The sequence below is a fragment of the Bufo gargarizans genome, chromosome 4 (assembly GCF_014858855.1).
Source record: "Bufo gargarizans isolate SCDJY-AF-19 chromosome 4, ASM1485885v1, whole genome shotgun sequence".
Taxonomy (NCBI): Eukaryota; Metazoa; Chordata; class Amphibia; order Anura; family Bufonidae; genus Bufo; species Bufo gargarizans.
In genome coordinates, this window is record NC_058083.1 from 482652526 (window position 1) to 482675716 (window position 23191).

The following is a 23191-nucleotide window of genomic DNA, read 5'->3' on the forward strand; positions in this document are numbered from 1 at the left end:
CTACCTTCTTGTGCAATGCTCTCTCTAGTATGTCAGCTCCAGTGCCCAGCATTGTCTCCTCACTGCCTGCAGAGCTGTGCAGCTGAAGGGGTTAAGAATCCTAGCAGAGAGTAGACGGCAGTGAAGGGGGGCGTGGCCAGCACAGTGACGTCTCGTTTACAGGCTTGTAAACTACCTTTATCAGAGCAGGGAGAGAAGCTGACATCACAGGTCATGTGACCCTCAGTGAAATCTGAGAAACCAGCCACTGGAGATAAAGTAAGTGAATTGGAGAGCTGTTACATTTGCTTAGTTAGGAACATAGAAAGAATAAAAAAATAACTCGGATAACCCCTTTAATGGAAAACCTCTATAAACACATTAAAAGGGGTGGTCTCCTGAAGACAACCCAGTTTTTCAAATCAGTTGAATCAGGTCTACTGGAGCTATACTTGTGTCCAAGCAAGAATATTCTAACAAAAACAGGTGCACTCTGTGGTCTTACTAAGCCCTCAAACTGGTGTTAAAATTGAGAGATTAGCCAATATGTCCTACTGCAGGCATCCTCCATTGTATGCATTTTTGCTGGGGATTGCCATGAGCAGCGGACCACAAGTGCAGGATCTGCGACTCTCTCTCCTTATATTAGTATGGTAATAAATCCTGAACACACACTCCCGCTTTAGCGATCAGTCATTCCTTATGCCCAACAAAGGCTAAAAACAAAGATTTGTCTCAGGGGGAAATAAAAGTAACCGTTTTATTAAGTAGATCCCAACTCCGTTTCCAGCCCATAGAAAATCCATGCTTTGTTATATATTAAAACTTTGTGTACAAATCGGACGCAATACAGACAAAAATCTAATATGAAAAAGAAACAGTTTTTAATAAATAAAAACAGGCGCAAGAAAGACAACAGGAGTCAACACAAACTTTCTCTTTTAATAATTCTGGGGGGGGGGGGGGCTAGAAGATGTGGAACAAAACCCAAAACTTTCAAGTTTCAGAACTGCATTCTTCATTATAAAACATCTAAGAATGTGCAAAGAAAAAAAAATATGTAAAAATAAAAAAGGACACATTAAATAGCAAAAATACAATTATAAATCTCTATGAAAAGAATGCCATGGAAACAAATATATACTCTGATTATCAGCTCAGTAGTTCTACCATAATAAAAATGAGGCACACAATAAAAAAGATGGGTGTGAACGAAGAAAGAAGGCAGCTACGTACAAAGGATGCAATCTGATCTTTTTTGGGGCAAATGGATAAAAAGTAGCAAAAAAAAATTATTTTTACATATATAGCTTATATACTAAAAACATCAAAACACATGATTATATGAAAAACTGCTTTGGAAGAATCTGAAATATTTGCAATTTCTGTTGATTAAAAGTTAAAACAACAAAAAATGGTTAAAAATGTATTCTGCTGTTGATTTGGGCAATCATCTGCCTGTGTAAGGTTACAGTTATCTGTTTAGGTTTCTTGATACAATTTTGGAAGCAAAGATCAGGAGCGGATCACAAAAAGAGAGAAAGTATAAAAGACAAATACAACTTCCCCTCTTTTTTTTGGGGGGGGGGGGGGGGGGTAATTCGCTCCTGGTGTAGGCTCTTAAAACTATCAGGAAACCTGACCATGTCCTAAAAAGGGGTTATCCAATTTCTCAAAACCCCATCACATATGCCGGGCCACTCACTGGTAATATACTTCTCCCTGCCCACGGATGAAAACATCCGATGTCGCGGAAGGATCCAGCCAATGGCAGGCGGAGACCGGGAAGAGCGTCCCTAGCGTCACCTGCGATGCTAGGGAGGCTCGTCCCCGTCTGCCATTGGCTGCCTACCCTGACACCGGATGTTTTCATCTGTGTGCAGGGAAAAGCAGCAGCGGCGGTGCGGGGACTAGGAGCGGTGCAAGTGTATAACCAGTGAAGGGCCCGGAACATATGGGGGGTGTTGAGAAATTGCATAACCCCTTTAAACAAGCAGAGCGACATGCTGTGCTCACTACAGGCAAAAGGAACCCAAATATCGTCTGAAATGGGTGTTGGTACTATCGTCTGCCAAATATTCCATCTGTCCGGTTGATTTCATCATCAGCTGTCGGCTTAAAATGCAAGTATATGGTGTGACTTGCCAAACGTGGATGATTCACGGGTTTGTGCGAGTCCACTTGGTTTTACAGTACCTCTTTGATCAGCCAGTTTAGCCTGTCCATGTTGATGGTCCAACTGTTTCAATGCTCGCCCACATTTTGGCTGATATTTATCTAAGGCCTCCCTCACGCACATGACTACATGTATTCTGCAATTCGCAAAATACCAGCCGTGTGCTTCCTGCCCCTTCCTTGGTCCCCATTATAGAAATCCCTACTCTTGTCTGCAAAAGGGACAGGAATAGGATATTTTCCATAATTCGTGGAACAGCCGCACGGATGCGGACAGCATACAGATGACATTTGTGTGCCGTCTGCAATTTTCTGCAGCCCCATAGAAATTAATGGGTCTGTGTCCAAACTGCAAAAATATGGTTGTGTGCATGAAGCCTTCTGTGTATGGCCGACTTGAAGGGATGGTTTATCTACTTCCTTTTTCTGCGATCTGTTTCAATGTCTAGTAAGAATTGTATGGATGGAACAAGGCCACAAATATGACCGCGTGAAGTGCTCGATCCTTCAGGATCGTCAGTGCCCTATGACTCTAAATGACTGAACTGCATGTGAAAGCACACAAAAAACGTGGAGTCTTTTGGAATGGTGACGCGTCTACTCCGTAAATCTGCCAGCTCTTTGGCAGATTTACAAGAGATGGCCCATTGCCTAGTTAGGTCATCACTGGTTGACTGGTGGGGATCTGGCTGCTGGGATACCCATCAACCTTTATAACCAGTTTTATTACTTCAATTTATCTATATGTTTTTTGCAAATAGTGATGGATTAAAATGCCCTTCTAGTTCGTGCATAGAGGCCCCCTGACAAACCCTTTCTGATCTTGCACTTGTGTAATCACCATCGTCCCGCTCCGTTACCGTCTGATGGTTCGTGGACGAAATTAATGTTCACCATCAGGGTCAGACTACACAAGGTTGCTTTGTAGTCTGTAACCATGAAAGCCCATAGATCTGCATAGGTGCTGCAGACACAAAATGGCAGCATATTTTTTAATCAAGTCTATTTGCAGAGTCACCTGATATTTTTAAAGGGCTAGCCTAATCGATATCTGATCGGCGGGGTCAGGCTTCCCACAGTACTGCCGATCAGCGCTCCGTTCTGCAGAACTACCCAGCTCTGTCCATTGGAGCTTTGCGTTTCCAACACCGGAGCTACTGCAGAACAGCTGATGGGTGAAGGTACGGTGTGTGGGACCTATGCCGATCAGATATTGGCGGCGTGTAATGAGGATAACCAATCAATTTACTAGTACTGGGCGACTCCTTTACTTGATTATGTGCATTGAAAATTTGAAAAAAAATAAGTTATTATGTACCATGGGAACACTACGCTATGTAACCACCCATAACCGGTCTCATAAGGAGTACTGTAAATCTGCTGCATGTTCCATGTCAGAGCGGACCCCCAGATCTCGGCTGCAAGGAAATGCTTGTGTAGGTGCTTACATAGGCACGTTCAAACATCTAATCTAAAAAAGATGCACTAAGTGCATAGACCTCATAACTGGTCCATAGAGTGTGCTACGTAGGGCGGAAGCGTTATGTGCAAACAGACAAGTACCTCAGTACAGCAGGGACCCCGCAACATGGGAGAGCCCCTATATAAAGCTATTTCCATGTCACCATGATACCGGGATGCAGCTGGGTGAGCGTTGCTATCATCTTCGCATAGTAATAACTCTTCATAAAGAGTTATAAAAAATATTTTGAGCCCCCTAAAAGGATGTAATATAATACCAAGCGGACCCCATTACCATGCTACACTTGAAAGGGTGTTTGCTTCCATAAGTGTTATGACTATGTAAAGGACTGTATCTACAACTTTTCAGGACTAGCAAGTAGATGACAAGGACACAACATCACACAGTCATTTGGCTATAAAAAAAAAAAGCAAGGTGCGCCTGCCCGCTAGCTTATACTCAGCAGGTAGGTGTGCAGGTCGCTATATGGATATGTGGTAACACTTCCCACTGAGCATTATAACAAGGATATTTATAAAGGCCACTAGTGAAAATGATTGACATGATCATGCTCGTGCGGTAAAAAACCTATCTCCTACATTTTTTAAGATAATGTGCAATTCACATAACCCTCACCCGTCAATATCACAGAGCTTGCAAATGCAGGTTTGAACCAATTTAAAAAGTGTCACTAAACTCTCAAACAACCTTTAATATGTCATAGCAATGGTTTAGATCGGTGGGAATCCCAATGCCGAGACCCCCAGGAATTTCTAGAACGAGGAGAGAAGTGCTCACATAACGTGCGCCCTCTCCTCGCTGCAGGAGATGGCTTCAACGGAAAGTCTATGGGCTCGATTCAGTCTCCTGCAACAGGGAGAGAGCGCAGGACATGAGCGATTCGTGTCTACTGGTCAGCGCTCAGACCCCCACCTATCAAAATGTTTGATGTGTCGCTACGATAGATCAAAGATAGCTGACACTTATGACCCTATTATTTGCCTCCCCAAAGTAGCAGCATATATCTTAGCTTCAGCAACCTCCACGTAGGGCTTGGCGATTTTTTTTTTTACACATATATATTTTTATTTTATTTAAGCTTTATAGACTATTATCGATTATAATCTTGATTTGTTTGTTTTTTTTGTTTGCTAAATAAAATGTCCAACTAGCCTGGCTATAGATCAGAGGACATTATAGGGAGGAGATATAAGAGGAGAGAACTACAACTCCCAGCATTTCCCTGGCTCTCACACTGAGTCCATTGCTTCTCCAATACACTCTCTCTCCCCCCCCCCCCCCCCCCTCATCTAACATGATGCCATCACAGGTCCTTCCTTTCCCACTGATTAGCTCCGCCCCTCCTGCACTGATCACATAACAGTGACATCATGACAGGTCCTTCAGATCTTGTGCAGCACTATACCAGCGCAGCCTGATCTCTCCAGTCTCTGCCACATGTGCCAGGATTAATGAGATTATGAGATTAAAGAAATTAAATACCATGATTTAAAAATAAATAATAAATATTACACAGCTTGCAGGATAACAGGCTGAACTGGATGGACAGATGTCTTTTTTCAGCCTTATAAACTATGTTAGACACTAGAAGGGCTAATTAATTGAATTGAATTGAATTGAATTGAATAAGCCAAGCCCTACCTCCAAGTATGTTTTTGGGGAAGGGATTGGGGTAGAGAATTGCACCGAAATAACCCCCATAAAACTTAATAAAGCATTAGAAAATAGACAAAAAAAAGCATTTTTCACAGCATAGGAGGTCAAATGGGGAAGAAAGGGGTTTCTGAATGGCTATTAGCTTTGACACAGTCAGCATTATCACACATTTTAAAAAGACCAAGGTTTACATACGTGGGGGACTTTTAATAAAGATATAGATAACATGTACGACACAAAAGACTTCCATACTTGTCATATGGTCAAATCCTTCACAGCCGTCAGCTCAAGCATGGATGTGACAATTTTGTGACCACATAAAAAAAAAAAAAAAACGTGCGTGGTTAAACTTCAAGAAAATCTGCTCAAACAATTGGTTTTCAAGACACATTTTAAAAAAGGGCATCTGTCAGCAGTTTTGTACCCATGACACTGGCTGACCGGTTACATGTGCGCTTGGCAGCTGAAGACATCTGTGTTGGTCCCATGTTCATATGTGTCCACATTGCTGAGAAAAATTAAAGTTTTAATATATGCAAATGAGCGTCTAGGACCAATGGGGGCGTTACCGTTACACCTAGAGGCTCTGCTCTCTCTGCAACTGCCGCGCCCTCTGCACTTTGATTGACAGGACCAGGCAGGAAAAACATCATGACGCGTGGTCCTGTCAAAGTACAGAGGGCACGGAAGTTGCAGAGAGAGCTGACCTTTAGGTGTAACAGCAACGCCCGCATTGCTCCTAGAGGCTCAGTTGCATATATTAAAACATCATTTTTCTCAGTAATGCGGGCACATATGAACATGGGACCAACACAGATGCCTTCAGCTGCCAAGCGCACATGTAACAGGTCAGCCAGTTTCAACGATACGAATCTGCCGACAGAACAACTACGTTAGGGTACTTTCATACTAGCGTTATTCTTTTCCGGCATGCTCAGACCACAAAAAATCTGAAAAAAATAAATGCCGGATCCGTTTTTCCGGATGACACCGGAAAGATGGATCAGGCATTTCAATGCATTTGTCAGACGGATCAGGATCCTGATCCGTCTGACAAATGCCATCAGTTTGCATACGTTTTGCCGGAATCCTCTGCCACAAGTGTGAAAGTACCCTAAAACAAAAACAAACAAAAATAAAAAGGAAGGAAGGAAACATGAGAAATATATAGATTTACAGCCTTCTGGTTCAGCAACGTCTTTGGAAACATTCAGTGTGATAAAGACATGTACTCGTAGCACAGGTCCTCATGATATAAGCAGTGCAAATGAGAAATCCTTCCGCAAGGCGTAGACCATGCACTCCCATCTTAACAATTCAAACTAGAGTCTTGCAGCTTGGACCAAATCTTAATTACTTCTTGGGGTTTTCTAGGATGGACCAAAATTAAATTGGAATACGAACAAATGTTATTTTTTTGTTTCTCCTCTATATCAAAAGTCTTGAACCCCTTGTGTTTCTCTGGAGCGAGCCCTAGCTTCTCAAGGCACATTCCAGTATATACGTCGTCAATCGGATAAAGGAGAACCCTAGATGTTGCATTGTAGAGTCTTAAAGCAAGATGGCCTGAATAAAGGAAGCCCCCGCCCCCGGCATACACAGGGTAGGAACCTGCGTACAGACTCTCGGGAATATAGTACTTCACCTTTTTGTCTCTGTGAGGTCCGGCATCCTTAATCACATCTCCTACAAATAAATCTTTGGCCTTTTCTGTGGAGATGGTCTTCAAGTAATCCAGGATCTGATGGGTATTTACAAAAACATCATCGTCTCCTTTAAAGATAAACTGGACGTCGGGACAGGAATGGCTTACCCACTTCAGAAAGAGAACTTCTTTAAGAGTTAAATTGAAGAAAGTGTCTCGGTAATTCCAGAGAAGGATGTCTTTATACCGGTCACTTTCATATTTTATCAAGCCAGAAAGATCGGGATGATGATCCTCCTGTGGAGTATCTCCAAGGAGAAACACTCTGACCACAGTCATGTTGTTCACTTTCAGTTCCTTGCCCCAGGACTCTCGTATGGCTTGTCGTCTATCAAACTGTGGTGTAAGGGACTTGATGGCCAGCAGCAAGAAAGGCTTATCCTTACATTTATGTGGCTGATCCAACACCAGAGAATAGTTCTTGCATCTTATATAATAAAGGAAGTCTTTAAATCTGTCTGGCAGGCTGTCAAAATCCTTGATTTCGGACCGTATATTTAGATCCATTTCGCATGAATTTAAAAGACTTGCGTTGGAAGCCACCATCTCTTCCACGGTAGCGTTATTGAGCAGATTTAGGATGGGATTGTACAATCGGTCGAGTTTCTGTTGCTCTCTATTCCAATAAGCACCGCTTGCTGCACGTTTCCTCCAGAACTGACCGGTAGGTAATAGAACCTGGCTTTTCCCATTTTTGTCTTGGCTGTCGCTCTTCGATACTTCAACGATGACATAGATGAAGAAGTTTACCATCATTAAGATCCCCACCAGCTTGAATCTTCTCCTTCCAACACTCATTTCTCATACCTAAAAAGGAGAGAAACAGAAAAATCAGGTCATGTCCACAAAATCATCTCACTTTAATGAGCAGTCAGATCTCGTCAAGCCCTGTCTAAACTGCAGCCATCATCAGAGCAAGATGGATTTTTTCAGTTACGGCGTTCACCGTACGGGATAAATATGTTTATATATTAATAGTTGTGGCATTTTGGGATGCAGCAATCCTAATGATGTTTATTTTTTTTATAGTTTCTTTTCATTAAAGGGGAAAAGGGGGGGGGGGGGGGAATCAGAATTTTTGTATTTTTTTTAAAATATTTTTAAAAAGATACTTTTTAAGATACGCATTTTTCTCCCAAAAGTGCATCTTATGAAGTGAATACCATTGAACCCTTCCATTATGGAGGACCGGTGACTGTATCACTGCAAGCACTTGCTGGACTCACTGCTCCCTGGTCATCTTGGTGTCATGCTCCATTGTCCTGTCTGTGCATAGAGTCAGGATGTACTGTGCAAACTATGACCTGACGTTCTACGCAGTCAGGTCACTGTGCAGCGTGGACCCAGAGAAGACCAGGGAGCGGTGGCTGCAGCAGACACAATCGGACCTGCAAAGAAGCGGAGGAGCAGAAGGTAATTTATTTTATGTCTGATGGGGGTCTTTATCAGAGGTCTATTGAAGATTAGGCGTCTGATAAAAAATGTTTTTTTCTTATTTACTGCCTCTAAAACCTAGGTGCGTCTTATCAGGTGCTTCTTGTAAAGCGAAAAACATAGTACCGTATATTACATCCCCTTGGGGGACTGGAACATGCAATCATTAGATCACTTGTCCTATAGCCTGACAAAAAAGATCCAAAAACCAAAATGTGTCAGTCTCAATGCTTTTACCCACGACTGTGTGTGGACATTGATGTATTTGGATAATGAAATCCAGGTCTACATGACGACACTGCCCTTGTCACGTGGTGTGGTTTGAGGATTTAGGCCTAGAAAACATTTTTTTTTTTTTAACAACCTTTTTTTTTCTTCTTTCATTTCAGTCAGGCCTCTTTGATTAGCGAGTGGGGGGGGGGGGGGGGGAGGAGAGAAAAAAAAAGGGGTTCAGGTCCAACAGTCACATAAAAGGCAGGAACAAATAAAACTGCTCATACCAGAGGCTGTAATCTGCTCTCAAGAATGAAGGGAGAGAACGGGCCAAGAAGTGTCAAACATGCGAGGAATTTATTATATCAGTGCATTCGCTGCTGGTACTAATCCACCAGACTGCAGGCAATATGTTCATTACGGGTGTTCTCAGTCGCCCTGAATGTCACCTTCAGCCAAAATAGCTCAAGCCCACATCCGGCCTGACACAGCTCAATCTGATCATGCCAGGGCTGGACAGAATGACCAATCAGATTACAGCTTTCATTCATAAACCTCCTCTGAAAAAGTTAAATCTAGAGCCTGATTGGCTGCTATGGGCAACACTGACAAAGATTAGGGCCTACGTGCCATGATGCTGCCTGCATCCCTGGTCTGAACTGTAGCAAGAGGTTGTTTGGGATTAAAAAGCAGCCATGTTTTCTAATCCTAGCCAACCCCTTTAGGAGCTCATTCAGATGCATGTAACATGGCTGCAGTTTAGCGCGCGTTAATCCGCAAGTCTAGACCTGATCATGGGGTCCAATGATCTGAACTAACGGCAACATAGACCTCTGCATCCGTAGTTTGGGCCATTTTGCCAGTGGTCAGATGGGACTAGCAGCCGTAATACAGGCCCCAACTACAGGAGCCTTAAAGGGCATCTGTCAGCAGATTTGTACCTATGACACTGGCTGACCTGTTACATGTGCACTTGGCAGCTGAAGGCATCTGTGTTGGTCCCATGTTCATAAGTGCCCGCATTACTGAGAATTTTTTTTTAAATATATGCAATGATCCTCTAGGAGCAACGGCGGTGTTGCTGTTACACCTAGAGGCTCTGCTCTCTCTGCAACTGCCAGCACCCTCTGCACTTTACTTGATAGAGCCAGGCAGTGAAAACATAGTCTTATCTGGTCCTGTCAATCAAAGTGCAGAGAGCGAGGTAGTTGTAGAGAGAGCTAAGCCTCTAGGAGTAACAGCAACGCCCCTGTTGCTCCTACAGGTTAATTAGCATATATTAAAACTATTTATTTGTCTCAGCAATGCGAGCACATATGAACATGGACCAACACAGATGCCTTCAGCTGCCAAGCGCACATGTAACAGGTCAGCCAGTGTCATAGGTACAAATCTGCCGACAGGTGGCCTTTAAAGGGAGTCTGTCACCAGCATTTCAGTTTAACCCTTCCCACAGCTCCCTAGCACGCTTACAGTTAATAAAAACGTTACCTCTGGCATCAATCCTGGACTTCTAGAACCATCAAAAACGATCTTTATAAGATATGCAAATGAGGTTTCGCAAGTGCCCAGGGATGGCGTTACTCTCTTAGGTGCCCTGCTTGCTCAGCCTTTTCATTGCGTCCCCCTGCCCCTTCCTACCCTCCGCCCACCCATCTACTAACTTGTTATTCTGCGGATATCCTGCGCACTCATTCCTTTGGCCGGCGCATGCGCACTGAGATGCCCATTCCCTTGTATGGCTTCACAGTAACTATTGCGCATGCGCCAGCTAACGACGCGAAAGGAGGCGGTCCATTGGCGCATGCGCAATAGTTACTGTGATGCCGTAGAAGGGAATGGGCATCGCAGTGCGCATGCGCCAGCCAAAGGAATGAGTGCGCAGGCGCGGGATATCGGCAGAATAACAAGTTAGTAGAAAGGCGGTGAGAGGGAAAGGATGGGCGGGCGGAGGGTAGGAAGTGGCGGGGGGACGCAATGAAAAGGCTGAGCAAGCAGGGCACCTAAGAGTAACGCCGCCCCTGGGCACTTGCGAGCCCTCATTTGCATATCTTATAAAGATCGTTTTTGATGGCTCTATAAGTCCAGGATTGATGCCAGAGGTAACGTTTTTATTAACTGTAAGCGTGCTAGGGAGCTGTGGGAAGGGTTAAAAAAGTGAAATGCTGATGACAGACTCCCTTTAAAGAGGCCTAACAGAGTATATTACAGAGGACTCCTCTCCTAACTGCACAATGACCATTCTGGAGCATCTTTTCTTACACGAAACGGTTTATGTGAAACAGTCGGACAATATCCAATCACTGCTGCCAGTGTCAGAGGGCGATTCATCCATAAACATCTAGTAGGAATAATAGAGGAATGGCAACACAGTCATAGGGGAATGTAAGTAGGCACTAAGGCTACATCACACGGCCATTTTCAGAACCATTGCAGTCTATGGGGCTATTCACATGGCCAGTGATTAGCGCCGTCAAAAAATAGGACATGTACTATTTTGGCCGTTTTTCACGGCCAGATGGACCCCATTGAAATCAATGGGAATGTTTTTAACGGCCGCTTAGACATGAGTGCACCCCTCTAACAACCATTAAAGGGAACCTGTCACCTGGATTTTGGGTATAGAGCTGAGGCCATTGGTTGCTAGATGGCCACTAGCACATCCGCAATACCCAGTCCCCATAGCTCTGTGTGCTTTTATTGTGTAAAAAAAACGATTTGATACATATGCAAATTAACATAAAAGAGTCATATCTTACTTGTGTGACCAGAGAAGAGTCATATTTTCAAGCTCTGACTCATCTCAGGGTAATTTGCATATGTATCAAATCGGTTTTTATACACAATAAAAGCACACAGAGCTATGGGGACTGGGTATTGTGGATGTGCTAGCGGCCATCTAGCAATCCATGTCCTCAGCTCTATACACAAAATCCAGGTGACAGGTTCCCTTTAAAAACGGGTACACTAGTGAAATATAGCATTTTAGGGGTTAAAGAAAATGACTCGCCTCATCCACGTGCAGAGAGGCAGTCGTTCCTCTCTTGATCCTAAAGGAGCTGCCGAAGGATTTGCACTCAGTGTGATGGCGTTACCACGCGATCATGCTGGGAGCGCAAAGTGACCTCATCAGACGAGTGCAGGTCCTTCAGAAGAGAGGAGCAACGCAAGTGGATGAGGAGAGTGACATGGGGCCCACTATGGGGGACATTAGGTATACTGCAAGGATTTTTTTTTTTTTTTTTTTTTAAAAACCATCTGAAAAACGGACAGCATATCCACGTGGCCTAAAACAGACATGTCAGAAGAGGCGACGGGATCCCATTAATTTGCAAGCCCAATCTTAGGTGCCTGAAGGCACTAGGGTGTAATTATATATATATATATATATATATATATATATATATATATATATATATATATATATATATATATATATATATATATATATATATACATACATACACACACACACACACACACATCCACTTCTGCATGTGTGCTGTCTATACAGCGAGAGCCGCCGGCTCTTACTCCATCCTGATCAGCTCGGCTTGCAGCGTATCAGACCAGTTTTGTATAACTGGGGGCCGCAATTCCATCTCCAGTTCACATGGTGGAAAAAACAGTGTCAAGATAGAGAACCCCCCCTCCGCAGTAGTACAACACCCTAAAACCTTAATAAAACCCACAAAATCACAGAGTAAACAAACCATTAGCACCCGAGTCACCAAGGGGTTAAGCCACCCCTGAAATGGTTGCTGCAAGCACAGACCACAACCTTCCATTAAATCGTGCAATGCAAAATAGTGGAAAGGAAAAGCAGGCTTAAAAAAACTAAAAAAATCCCAGTTGTCTGTCAGGCGGGCGGCATGCAAATCTCCAGATATGAGCCGGGCCACCCCCTGTCTGCAGAGAAAGTGAGATTTAGGTGGCTTCGAGCACACAGAAAATTTTTGGTGTGTTTTTTTTTTTGTTGCACTTGCTAGCATTATTTACAAATATTAAATGCAAGAATAACAGGCTTTTTTTGTTGTGTTTTTTAACCCCTGCGTTTCATGGGTCAATAGCACTTTTTTTTTTAAAGGGATTATTCCAGTTATGTCACGTTACTCCCTAGTGGATAACTATTAGATGGGTGGGGGGGTCTTACCGCTGTGGCCCCACTGATCACGAGAACAGGGACTTTGTACCCCATAGGACCCCCCCAGCATGAATGGAGCAGCTGGTCGGGCATGTGTGCAGCAGCGCCATTCATTTCTATGGGAATGCCGGAGATAGCCGAGCGCTGCACTCCACCATCTCTGAAACTGCCTTAGCAATGAAGAGAGTTAGTTTCAGGGGACTCCACTGGGTACAGGGTTCCCGTTCTTATGATCAGCAGGGCCCTTCAAACCTTTAAACCAAAGCACGCTGTGGTGTCGTCATCCCCCATTGCCTGGCGTTTTTTGCCCACAGAATAAAAATTGTGGGTTGGGGAAGACCATGCTGTGTTTTGTTTACTATGGTAACAAAAATGCCTAAAAAAGCTTGATCAAGTCAGGCTTTTTTTTTTTTAACCCCCCCCCCCCCCCTCCAAAAATGCAACGACAAACTGTGTGTGAAGGGACGTTTACGAGTTTTGTTTTTTTTCTTCACTGAATTGATTTAGTATTTCCCAAGGCTTGGAAATGACCGCAGAGGAGCCATGACCTATGTGCGTGTAGGAAATAATCGGAACTTTTTGGCAGGAAATATGGAAACGACCCACGAGATGAGAGCAAAGAACATCTAAAATGTAGTTTTCATGTAACAAAGACTCTACTAGGGCCAGACGCAGCCACAGACATGTAAACTGAATGACTAATAGTTCACGAGAAGAGCACATAATATATACACAGTAAACACAAGCGGGAAAGTTCTCCTCCTGCTCCAGAGGGAAAAGTCACGTTACTCCCCATCCACATGATGGGTGGGGGCCTCACGCACCAGGGCAGCTACGGCATCCATCAAACAATTACAGTCATCTTAAAGGGGTTAAAAGGGGACTACTCGCCGCTCCCTTCTCAACACAAGAAAATAACTGCCTCGCCTGCGGTCAGAGATTCGCCGAGTGGGCATTTCCTAGCACTTTGTGTATGTAAATCAGCAGTTAAGTGCACTGAGGGTGGGCCCAAGTCACTATGTGCACCCTTGCTCCTCCTGCTTGCTCTGCCAGCCCATTTGTCCCCTTCTTGATCGACTGGGTGAGGTCTCTCCTTAGTCATCTTGCCTGACCCAGTCAATCAAGGAAGGGAAGGGGCTGGCAGAGGAAACAGGAAGAGCAAGGGTGCACAGAGAGGCTTGGGTCCACCTCTGGTGCACTTAACTGCTCATCTACCCAAGTGATTTTTCTCCAGAATGAAGCGGATCACTAAGTAAAAAGGTATCATTACATTCAGCCAAGGCTAAACTCACACTAGCGTTAAAATCTTCTGGCAGATGAACAGCCTGCCGGAGTTGCTGCCTGCACCGCCAAGGCGCCCCCGAGGATTTCCGGCATTAGTGTTGGGAGTCAGCAGGACAAAAAATGCTGCACGCATCTGTTTTGTTCCTGCCAAATCCCAGCACTAATTGCTGGAAATAGGTTTGATTCCCACCAGGTCCCATTATATTCAATGGGCTCTGGCGGTGCTCCAGCCCTGTCTGGCTATGCCGCTAGTGTGAAACTAGCCTTAGCTAGCCCTTCAAGATATTGCAGTTCCTGACTCCTTTCAATATCAAATAAACCTGGAGGGGGGGGGGGGGGTTGAAAGGGTACATTTTCAGCTGGCCCTTCATACCGATATGGCCTCATGCACACGACCGTGTGCCAGCCTAACCTGTGCTGCGGACCGTAAATGAAGTGAATAGGTCCGCATCTGTGATACAGTGCACAAAGCTGCCGTTGCCTGTGTATTGCGGACCTGCTGTTTGTGGGCCGCAATACGGGCACCGGCCATGTGAATGAGGCCTAAATTGGATGATTTTGGAGGGGTCTGCTGAAGATCTAATGTGTTAGTGGCATTAAAGTGTACCCATAGGCGAGGGAGGGGCTAGCCACAGAAAGGAGTAGAGTTTGGGTGCAACAACAGCAATGGTGATGTCCTCATTGCACCAAAGGTAAATTTATATATTTCAAGAAAAAGGATAACTCTGGAAAAGAGACTCGGATCAACTAAACAAAAACAGGCGTTTTAATCTGGTGAATTTAAGTCTGTGCAAACCGCTGGATAGGGAGGTCGCTGGCGACAATTTCCTTTGACCCAAACAGGAGTTGTAAACGTGACGTCTTTCAAGTTAAAACTTGTTTTATCTCATGGAAAATGTCTCATCTACCCGAAACAGTCTGAGTCAGAGAATGGGTGTGGTGGGGAGGCGATATGCCCAAAAGTCTCTACTGCGAGATACAAGACAGAACAGGTTTGTTCAGCAGGAGACAAATTAAGATTTACGTTTGGTAAATGAAAAGATGCAAAATAACCTTTTTTGGGGCGGAAAACTAGCACCTCATGTACAGAACCGACCCACCATGTAATTTCATAACCAATGCAATTAGCTTGGTAGCCACAGACAACCATAATACTATTAGTGAATAGGGTGCATCCGCTTCAGACAACCGCCGCCGTATCTAACTAGCTGGTTGTCGGTTCTCATTATTAGTGCTCATGCACACGACCGTAGCGGAACGGAACAACTGACCCCTAGTAGAACAGTCCTGTTCTTGTCCGTAATGCGGACAATAATAGGAAATATTCTATTCTTTTGCGGAACGGACATACGGAAACTAAATGCACACGGAGTAACTTCCGTTTTTTGGGCAGATCCATTGAAATGAATGGTTACGCCTACAGTCTGAATAAATAAAAAAAAAAAAAAAAAAAAAAAAAAAAAAAAAAAAAAACACAGAACGGAAAGAAAATATGTTAATGTGCATGAGCCCTTAAAGGGGTTGTCTCACTTCAGTAAGTGGTATTTATCATGTACAGAAAGTTACTACAAGCCACTTACTAATGTATTGTTATTATCCATATTCATTCCTTTGCTGGATGGATTCATTTTTCCATCACACGATACACCGCTCATTTCCATGGTTACAGCAACCCTGAAATCCATCAGTGGTGGCCGTGCTTACACACTATAGGAAAAGGCACCGGCCTTTCACATAGGCACACATGCGCAGCTGCTCCTGTCTCGACCACCTCGTATCTGTGCTGCAGCGGTGGCTGTAACCCCCGTGTACCAGCAGTGTGTAAAGTGATAGAAAAATGAATCCAGCCAGCAAAAGAGGCAATATGGACAATCACAATACATTAGTAAGTGGCTTGTATTAACTTTCTCTACATGATAAATGCCACTTGCTGACGTGACACAGCCCCTTTAACTGCAGATGCCTGGTACGTCCAAATGACATGGAGAAAACATTCCCTGGCGTCATTACAGTTCATGTGATGACGGGAGAAAGAAGGCGCCTTTTGCAATACACCCATAGAAGGGACCATAAAGTGAAGTGCCACAGATTCCCTGACAGATTTCTATTTAATACTTTGTTTCATGGGCCTGTAAAAAGGCTTTGCCAACAAATGAACAGACAAGAGGCTGCTATTTTGCACTGTGCCAACACAGGACATACCCCGCAGCGGAACGTTTGCAGATTCCTCGCCAGGCATTTGTAGCTAAGGGTTCAGCTACACAGCGATCTTTGATTGCGCCGGGCAGTAGTGAAATGAACGGGGTGGCAGTGTCACAAAACTACATTATAGCTCACTCCACATAAACACCAGGTACGTTAACACAACGCACTGATAAGGCATAGAGGTGGCTCACCCCCTATCTGAGCCACAGCATGCCCAAGAGGTCCACAGGAAAACTCTAGAACTACTGCAGCCGCTCAGGAAACAGAAGAAAAAAAAGAATACAGAAGCAGAAGTTGTTCGCTAAAAACTTTCCCTTTAAATTATCATAAGACACGCAACTGGTCAAGTGTCAACTTTTCAATTTTTTAAAGGGCATCTGTCAGCAGTTTTGTACTTATTAATCTGGCTGACCTGTTACATGTGCGCTTGGCAGCTGAAGACATCTGTGTTGGTCCCATGTTCATGTGTGCCCGCATTGCTGAGAAAAATGATGTTTTAATAAAGCTACGGGGGCGTTGCCTTTACACCTTGAGGCTCTGCTCTCTCTGCAACTGTCCTCTGCACTTTAATTGACAGGACCAAGCAGGGGAAAACAATCATCACACCTGGCCCTGTCAATCAAAGTGGAGAAGGTGCTGCAGAATTTCTAGGAGTAACGGCAACGCCCCCATTGCTCCTACGGGCTCATTTTCTTCTATATAAAACACTTATACATATGAACATGGGACCAACACAGATGTCTTCAGCATCAGGCATTACATTCCACGTAGGCAATAGTGGCATAACTGCCTTCGGAGGTACATAAGAGGGAAAGATCAAAGAAATGGCCTATGGGCTGCGTGTAAAAGAGGAGCTAGATGTGCGCAAGTAACAATGAAATAAGAGAGCAGAACATCGGCGGGTAGTGTGAGAAAGCACGATCCGGAAGGAGGATCTGGGCTCTGACAGCAGATCTAATCAATCAGAAAAAAAAATACCACCCTTGGGCTTTCAAACTGGTTCATCAGGTCCGGGAAGGAGAATGGCGATTTGTGACTAAGTAGATCTCAGACGGCGTACATTCATTTTAATGGGGCCCTTAAAAGATGCAGACAGCACTCCGTGTAGCACCGTTTTGCGGAAAAGAATAGGCATTTGTATAATGGGCCACAAATTGCGGAATGCACACAGGTGGATCCGCAATTTGCGGATCGCAAAACATGGTGAGGTCGTCCGAATGAACCCTTATGCAGGGGAAGGAGTGGCTTTGAAATCGAGGTGGGTTGTTCCAAGACTGGCCACAGGGCGTATAAGTATGAATAACGTCCAAGAAAAATGCAAAAAAAAAAAAAAAGAACAAACTAGAAAGGATTTCCACAGCGAGAACGGGGAGCCCGATTAAGATCCACTTACAAATCCTGACCCGAGTCGCAGCCGTACTAGGCCACCGACCTGCGGTCTGCAGCCAGGTCCGTGAGGACAGTTATAAGAGGCCTCAGAGGGTTCAGTGACCGCTGGAACAAGAAGACTTTGCAGGTGGCTCCCACGCTGTGCTCTTATCAGAGGCGAACGGCAGTTTGCTTATCTGCACGCATATGCTCCACCAAGAAACTGGTGGGGACAAGAACCTCCGAGCTTCAGAGCACTCCAAAGTTTCCTTGAAGAATACATTGACCCTTACTGAATAGGTCACAGTCGCACCGGCATATCACCGTAACAAAGTACACCTAAACGGAGTCTGACAGCACCATCTATAATGTAGCCGAAGGCGAGAGCAAGGAGAACGTACTTACTGTGGGATAGTAATCTAAGTTCATTGCCCCGAGCGTTTCCCAGTCCCCCCTTTTATTGACTTCTCTAGCTGGCTCCTGATTGGATGCCTGAGCTGTCACTCAGAACACGGGGGGGGGGGATTGGTAACGATTCAGTGCAGTGTCCAGGAAGTGGCCCACTGGACATTTGAGGTTGTGGCACCAGGGACAAATAAAACTTCATGCAACCTGCACAGCCATCACACTATAAAAGTTGTCAGCAGTTTTGTGGGGTCAAAACTGCTGATAGACACTCTTTAGCCGTTTTTTTGGTTTTATGTACATAAAACTTAAAGAGGTTCCCTCATCTGCGGGGTCCCTTCCCAGAGCCATAATTAGAATAGTCTGTTCATTCGCACAGGGGCCACACCCGCTGGATAGTCAATGTCTGCCTAGGGGAAAAAGAAACGCTACAAGCAGCCTTGTCTCATTTGCTGAAAACCTAACTGCTAAGGCCAGTGATTGGCTGCAGTGGTAAACAGGACGTCACTGCTGCAGCCCAATGTAAACAGCAAGGCAATTGTGCTGGATCGGAGTGGGCTCCAAAAGGTAGGTTTTTTTCGTTGTTTTAAACGGCATCTGGGTAGGGTATAGATCTATAATATAAAAACACATAAAACCCCTTTAAAGGGGTATTCCGGTTACTATAAATACAACTTATGTTTTAGACTAAATGCATCATCAATAATTACATAATATAATGTGAATTTCACATTCACCGTTCAGTAGTTTTCTTCCTCTGCTACCCACCATGGCCTCGACCTGCAGTTCTGAGCCTTTGTCAGGTCGAGCATGCTCAGTGTGCTGCCATCAGTGCTCTAGCTAAATGTCTCCTGAAACAATGGGGAGCGTGCACGATCAAGTAATGAGATGCAACAGGCCGTCTTATTGGTTTCTGTGTAGTAGCCTGTGATTGGTCCAGTTCTCCCCCTCCTCCTGACAGGGAGCTCATCACTGTATACACTGCTGCTGTGCGCTCCAGGGTACAGGCAGCGAGTGAGCTGAAGCATAGAACTGGACTGCGCCTAAACACTGAGGGGGCACACATCTGAGCAGAACTACTGTGAGGGGCACACATCTGAGCAGAACTACTGTGAGGGGCACACATCTGAGCAGAACTACTGTGAGGGGCACACATCTGAGCAGAACTACTGTGAGGGGCACACATCTGAGCAGAACTACTGTGAGGGGCACACATCTGAGCAGAACTACTGTGAGGGGCACACATCTGAGCAGAACTACTGTGAGGGGCACACATCTGAGCAGAACTACTGTGAGGGGCACACATCTGAGCAGAACTACTGTGAGGGGCACACATCTGAGCAGAACTGTCAGGGGGCACACATCTGGGCCTAAGCAATATGACTTACCACACATGTGGCGATGACTACATTTAGGGGGCACACATCTGTAAGGGTACTTTTACATTTGCGTTTTTCTTTTCCGGCATAGAGTTCCGTCACAGGGGCTCTATACCGGAAAAGAACTGATCAGGCATATCCCCATGCATTCTGAATAGAGAGTAAGGCTACTTTCACACTTGCGTTCAGAGCGGATCCGCCCAGACGGATCCGCTCATATAATGCAGACGATGGGATCCGTTCAGAACGGATCCGTCTGCATTATACTGTAGAAAAAATTCTAAGTGTGAAAGTAGCTTCAGACGGATCCGTCCAGACTTTACATTGAAAGTCAATGGGGGACGGATCAGTTTGAAAATTGAGCCATATTGTGTCAAATTCAAACGGATCCGTCCCCATTGACTTACATTGTAAGTCTGGACGGATCCGTTTGCCTCCACACGGCCAGGCGGACATCCGAACGCTGCAAGCTGCGTTCGGGTGTCCGCCTGCTGAGCGGAGCGGAGGACAGACGGTGCCAGACTGATGCATTCTGAGCGGATCCGCATCCACTCAGAATGCATTAGGGCCGGACGGATGCGTTCGGGGCCGCTTGTGAGAGCCTTTAAACGGAACTCACAAGCGGAGCCCCGAACGCAAGTGTGAAAGTAGCCTAATCCGTTCAGGATGCATCAGGATGTCTTCAGCTCAGTCATTTTGACTGATCAGACAAAAAGAGAAAACCGCAGCATGCTACAATTTTATCTCCGGCGAAAAAAACTGAAGACTTGCCTGAACGCCGGATCCGGCATTTTTTTCCATAGGAATGTATTAGTGCCGGATCCGGCATTCAAAATACCAGAATGCCGGATCCGTCCTTCCGGCCTGCGCAGATGGTAAAAATGTGAAAAAAGATGCAAGATCCGTCTGTCCGCATGACAAGTGGAGAGACAGATCCGTCCTTGCAATGAATTTGTGAGACTGATCCGCATCCGGAACTGCCAACCGGATCACACTGCTGCAAGTGCATCCGCACTGAATACTCGCCCATGTTAAAGGGGCCGTATTAGGTATAGGTACGGGTTCTGGTTGGGTCACAGTTTGCAGCCTTAATGCAGTTTTTCAAAAACTAAAAGTTACTTTACCGGAATGCTCCTTTAAAAACACAGAAAAGACCAGGGATGCGTAACATGTCCCCACTACGGTACAATATAGGATGGCGCATGAGGTGAACAGCACTCTGGCGGCCATATTCCAGGCTACAGTTGATAGCTGAAGGCACCACACCTTGTGATCAACTTATTTGTAAGGAAGCCTTCTTACCAAAAAGATAATGCCCAGTGTGGGTAATCCCTTTAAAAAGGGTAAAGGTGCGGTGTACTCTGCTTACATCGACACCAGTTCACTCACCAGTTCGGAGACACTTTTGCTTATATCATTTTTCTACAAGGTTACGAGCTCACGGTTGGTTTCGATAAGAGCGTAATTATAGGAGTAGCAGGCACGCCTGCCCCTTAAGAGTACTCCGGTGTTATAATATCACTGAAGCCAACTACCTAAAACATAACCTACATAAAGTTTATGACATTCGGGATTTCATCAATTGTCGCAGTAAGGGGGTGGTGTACCTGGCCTAGTGCACGTGTCCAAAGGACTATGTGGGCAAAACGTTCAGGGAATTCTGGAGGCGAATCCTCGAACACATCAATGATATAAAGAACAAAAAGGGCACGCCCCTAGCTAATCATATGTGGGAAGTCCACAATGGGGACCCTCGACTCATCAAGTTTTCTGCACTGGAACTGATCAGACCCTCCCCGAGGAGGGGCGACTGGGACCGTAGGATCCTCCAGAAAGAAACTGAGTGGATCTTCCGGTTCCGGTCGCAATCACCGGGAGGCCTGAATGAACAGCTCACGTTCTCATGCTTCCTGTAAAATATCCGGCCTCTTGTCTACGGGGGTCACCCTGAATCTAAACTTCTTCCTCGTGTGACAGAACTCGGTATCGACACGCAAAGTGTCAGTATTTTTATTTTAGGACCTTTCTCAATCAGCAAGGCCCACCCATGATATAGTGTGTATCAATCTCAGACAGCATTACTTACTGATACCCCCAACCCTAGCATATATAAAAGGTACTAATAGCCCTAGCCTGTAAGGTACTAATACACAGCTGGACAGTACAGGGGCTACGACAATGACATATCCCAGGTGACATATTCACCTGTATTATTGTCGTCAGTATTAACTCTGGCGGTCATCCGTATACCCATTCACCTGAACTTACCGGTATATAGATTCTCCTGTACCATTAATATGGAGTATCTCTGGTACACTGACGCACCAATATGGAATATCCCTGGTATACTGGTACACTGACGCACCAATATGGAATATCCCTGGTATACTGGTACACTAACGCACCAATCTGGAAAATCCCTGGTATACTGGTACACTGACGCACCAATCTGGAAAATCCCTGGTATACTGGTACACTGACGCACCAATCTGGAAAATCCCTGGTATACTGGTGCACCAATAACAATAAATGTCATTATTGTCCAGCCCTGTCTCTATGTGATTTCTGCACAACTGTGCAGAAATAGTGATTCGTCCAATATTCCTTGGCTGGAGGGTCAATATATGCAGAGATAGTGATTTATTTATCTAATATGCAGAAATAGTGATTTATTTACTTAATAGACCTTAGCTGGAGTGTGTGTCCGCTATTCATCACTAATTGCGGACAACTACCCCACCTGTAGATCAAGGATACCCCCCTATCACCCCACATAAGATGAAAGTCACAAGGTTTCCTAGTTCCTTATTGGGACGTCACCACCTCCTCAATGCCTGCTACCGTAGGTGAGAGGGCTGGATTTACATTAAATGACTAGTGGAACGCATAACCACGCCCACAGGATGCCGCGCTGGAACGCAAGCGCACATGCTATCCAGCTGCCGCATCCTAGTGATGACGCTGACGGCCTGGATTGGCTTCTCCGCGGTGGAACGCACGGCCATCTTTAGGTCTCGGCGTGCGTTCCACCTACGACTTGTGGTGAATTACTCATGCCAGGCTAAGCGTACGCTTCCCGGCATGTTTGACGGACACCAATACACCTGCCACTGGTGCCCCACAGGTATATGGAGCAATTTTAAGTATACCTCTCACATTTTTCTTTAATTGCCGGGGACTACTAGGTCACATGACCCATTACAGTACTGTGATTGGAGGAAAATAGCTAGGGACCGCCTTGTCTAGGGTTTAAATAGCTCTGGGATCAGTGCACAAATTGGAGCCTCATTTTAGTGCCCCTGGAGCACCCCAAGCTGCAGACTGCTGTTCAGAGCGGATGTGTTTCAACAGATGAGTATAAATGTATCTTCTATAATCTGCGTCTGCTTTATCGGTGTAATCTCTATTTCTGACAGCTGAGTACCGCCTTGAGGGTGCTCCAGTGTTTTGGTTTGGTTTGACTTTGATTTTGTTAAATCGTTGTTGTGTGGTCGCTGTGCATTGGCAGCGACTTACTGGATTGTCCAATTTTTTATTTTTTTTTGTCTCCTGACGAACCTTGCCATTTAAGCGGAAACGCGTCAAGACTAGGACTGTAATTGAAATAACCAACATTAATTTATTGTATTACATTGAATGACCCAGGCATCCATATGGGTCATTTTTTTTGTTTTAAGGGCACTTTAAGGACAGGTAGTCTAGGCACAGGGACAGAGTGCTCCTACCATCTGGGTGCATCTCTGGGCAGAGACTAGGCCAGG

The 23191-nt window shown here is 45.0% G+C and overlaps 1 protein-coding gene across 1 annotated transcript in view; it reads right to left on the reverse strand.

The window, feature by feature from the left end:
- Nucleotides 1-6384: 6384 nt before the first annotated feature.
- B3GNT2 (UDP-GlcNAc:betaGal beta-1,3-N-acetylglucosaminyltransferase 2) overlaps nucleotides 6385-23191 on the reverse strand; it is a 33218-nt gene continuing 16411 nt past the window's right edge. The window contains exon 2 of the mRNA XM_044289067.1: nucleotides 6385-7805. Within this exon, the coding sequence (XP_044145002.1) occupies nucleotides 6603-7796 (1194 nt within the window). The 5' untranslated portion in view covers nucleotides 7797-7805 and the 3' untranslated portion in view covers nucleotides 6385-6602. The remainder of the gene's footprint in view (nucleotides 7806-23191) is intronic.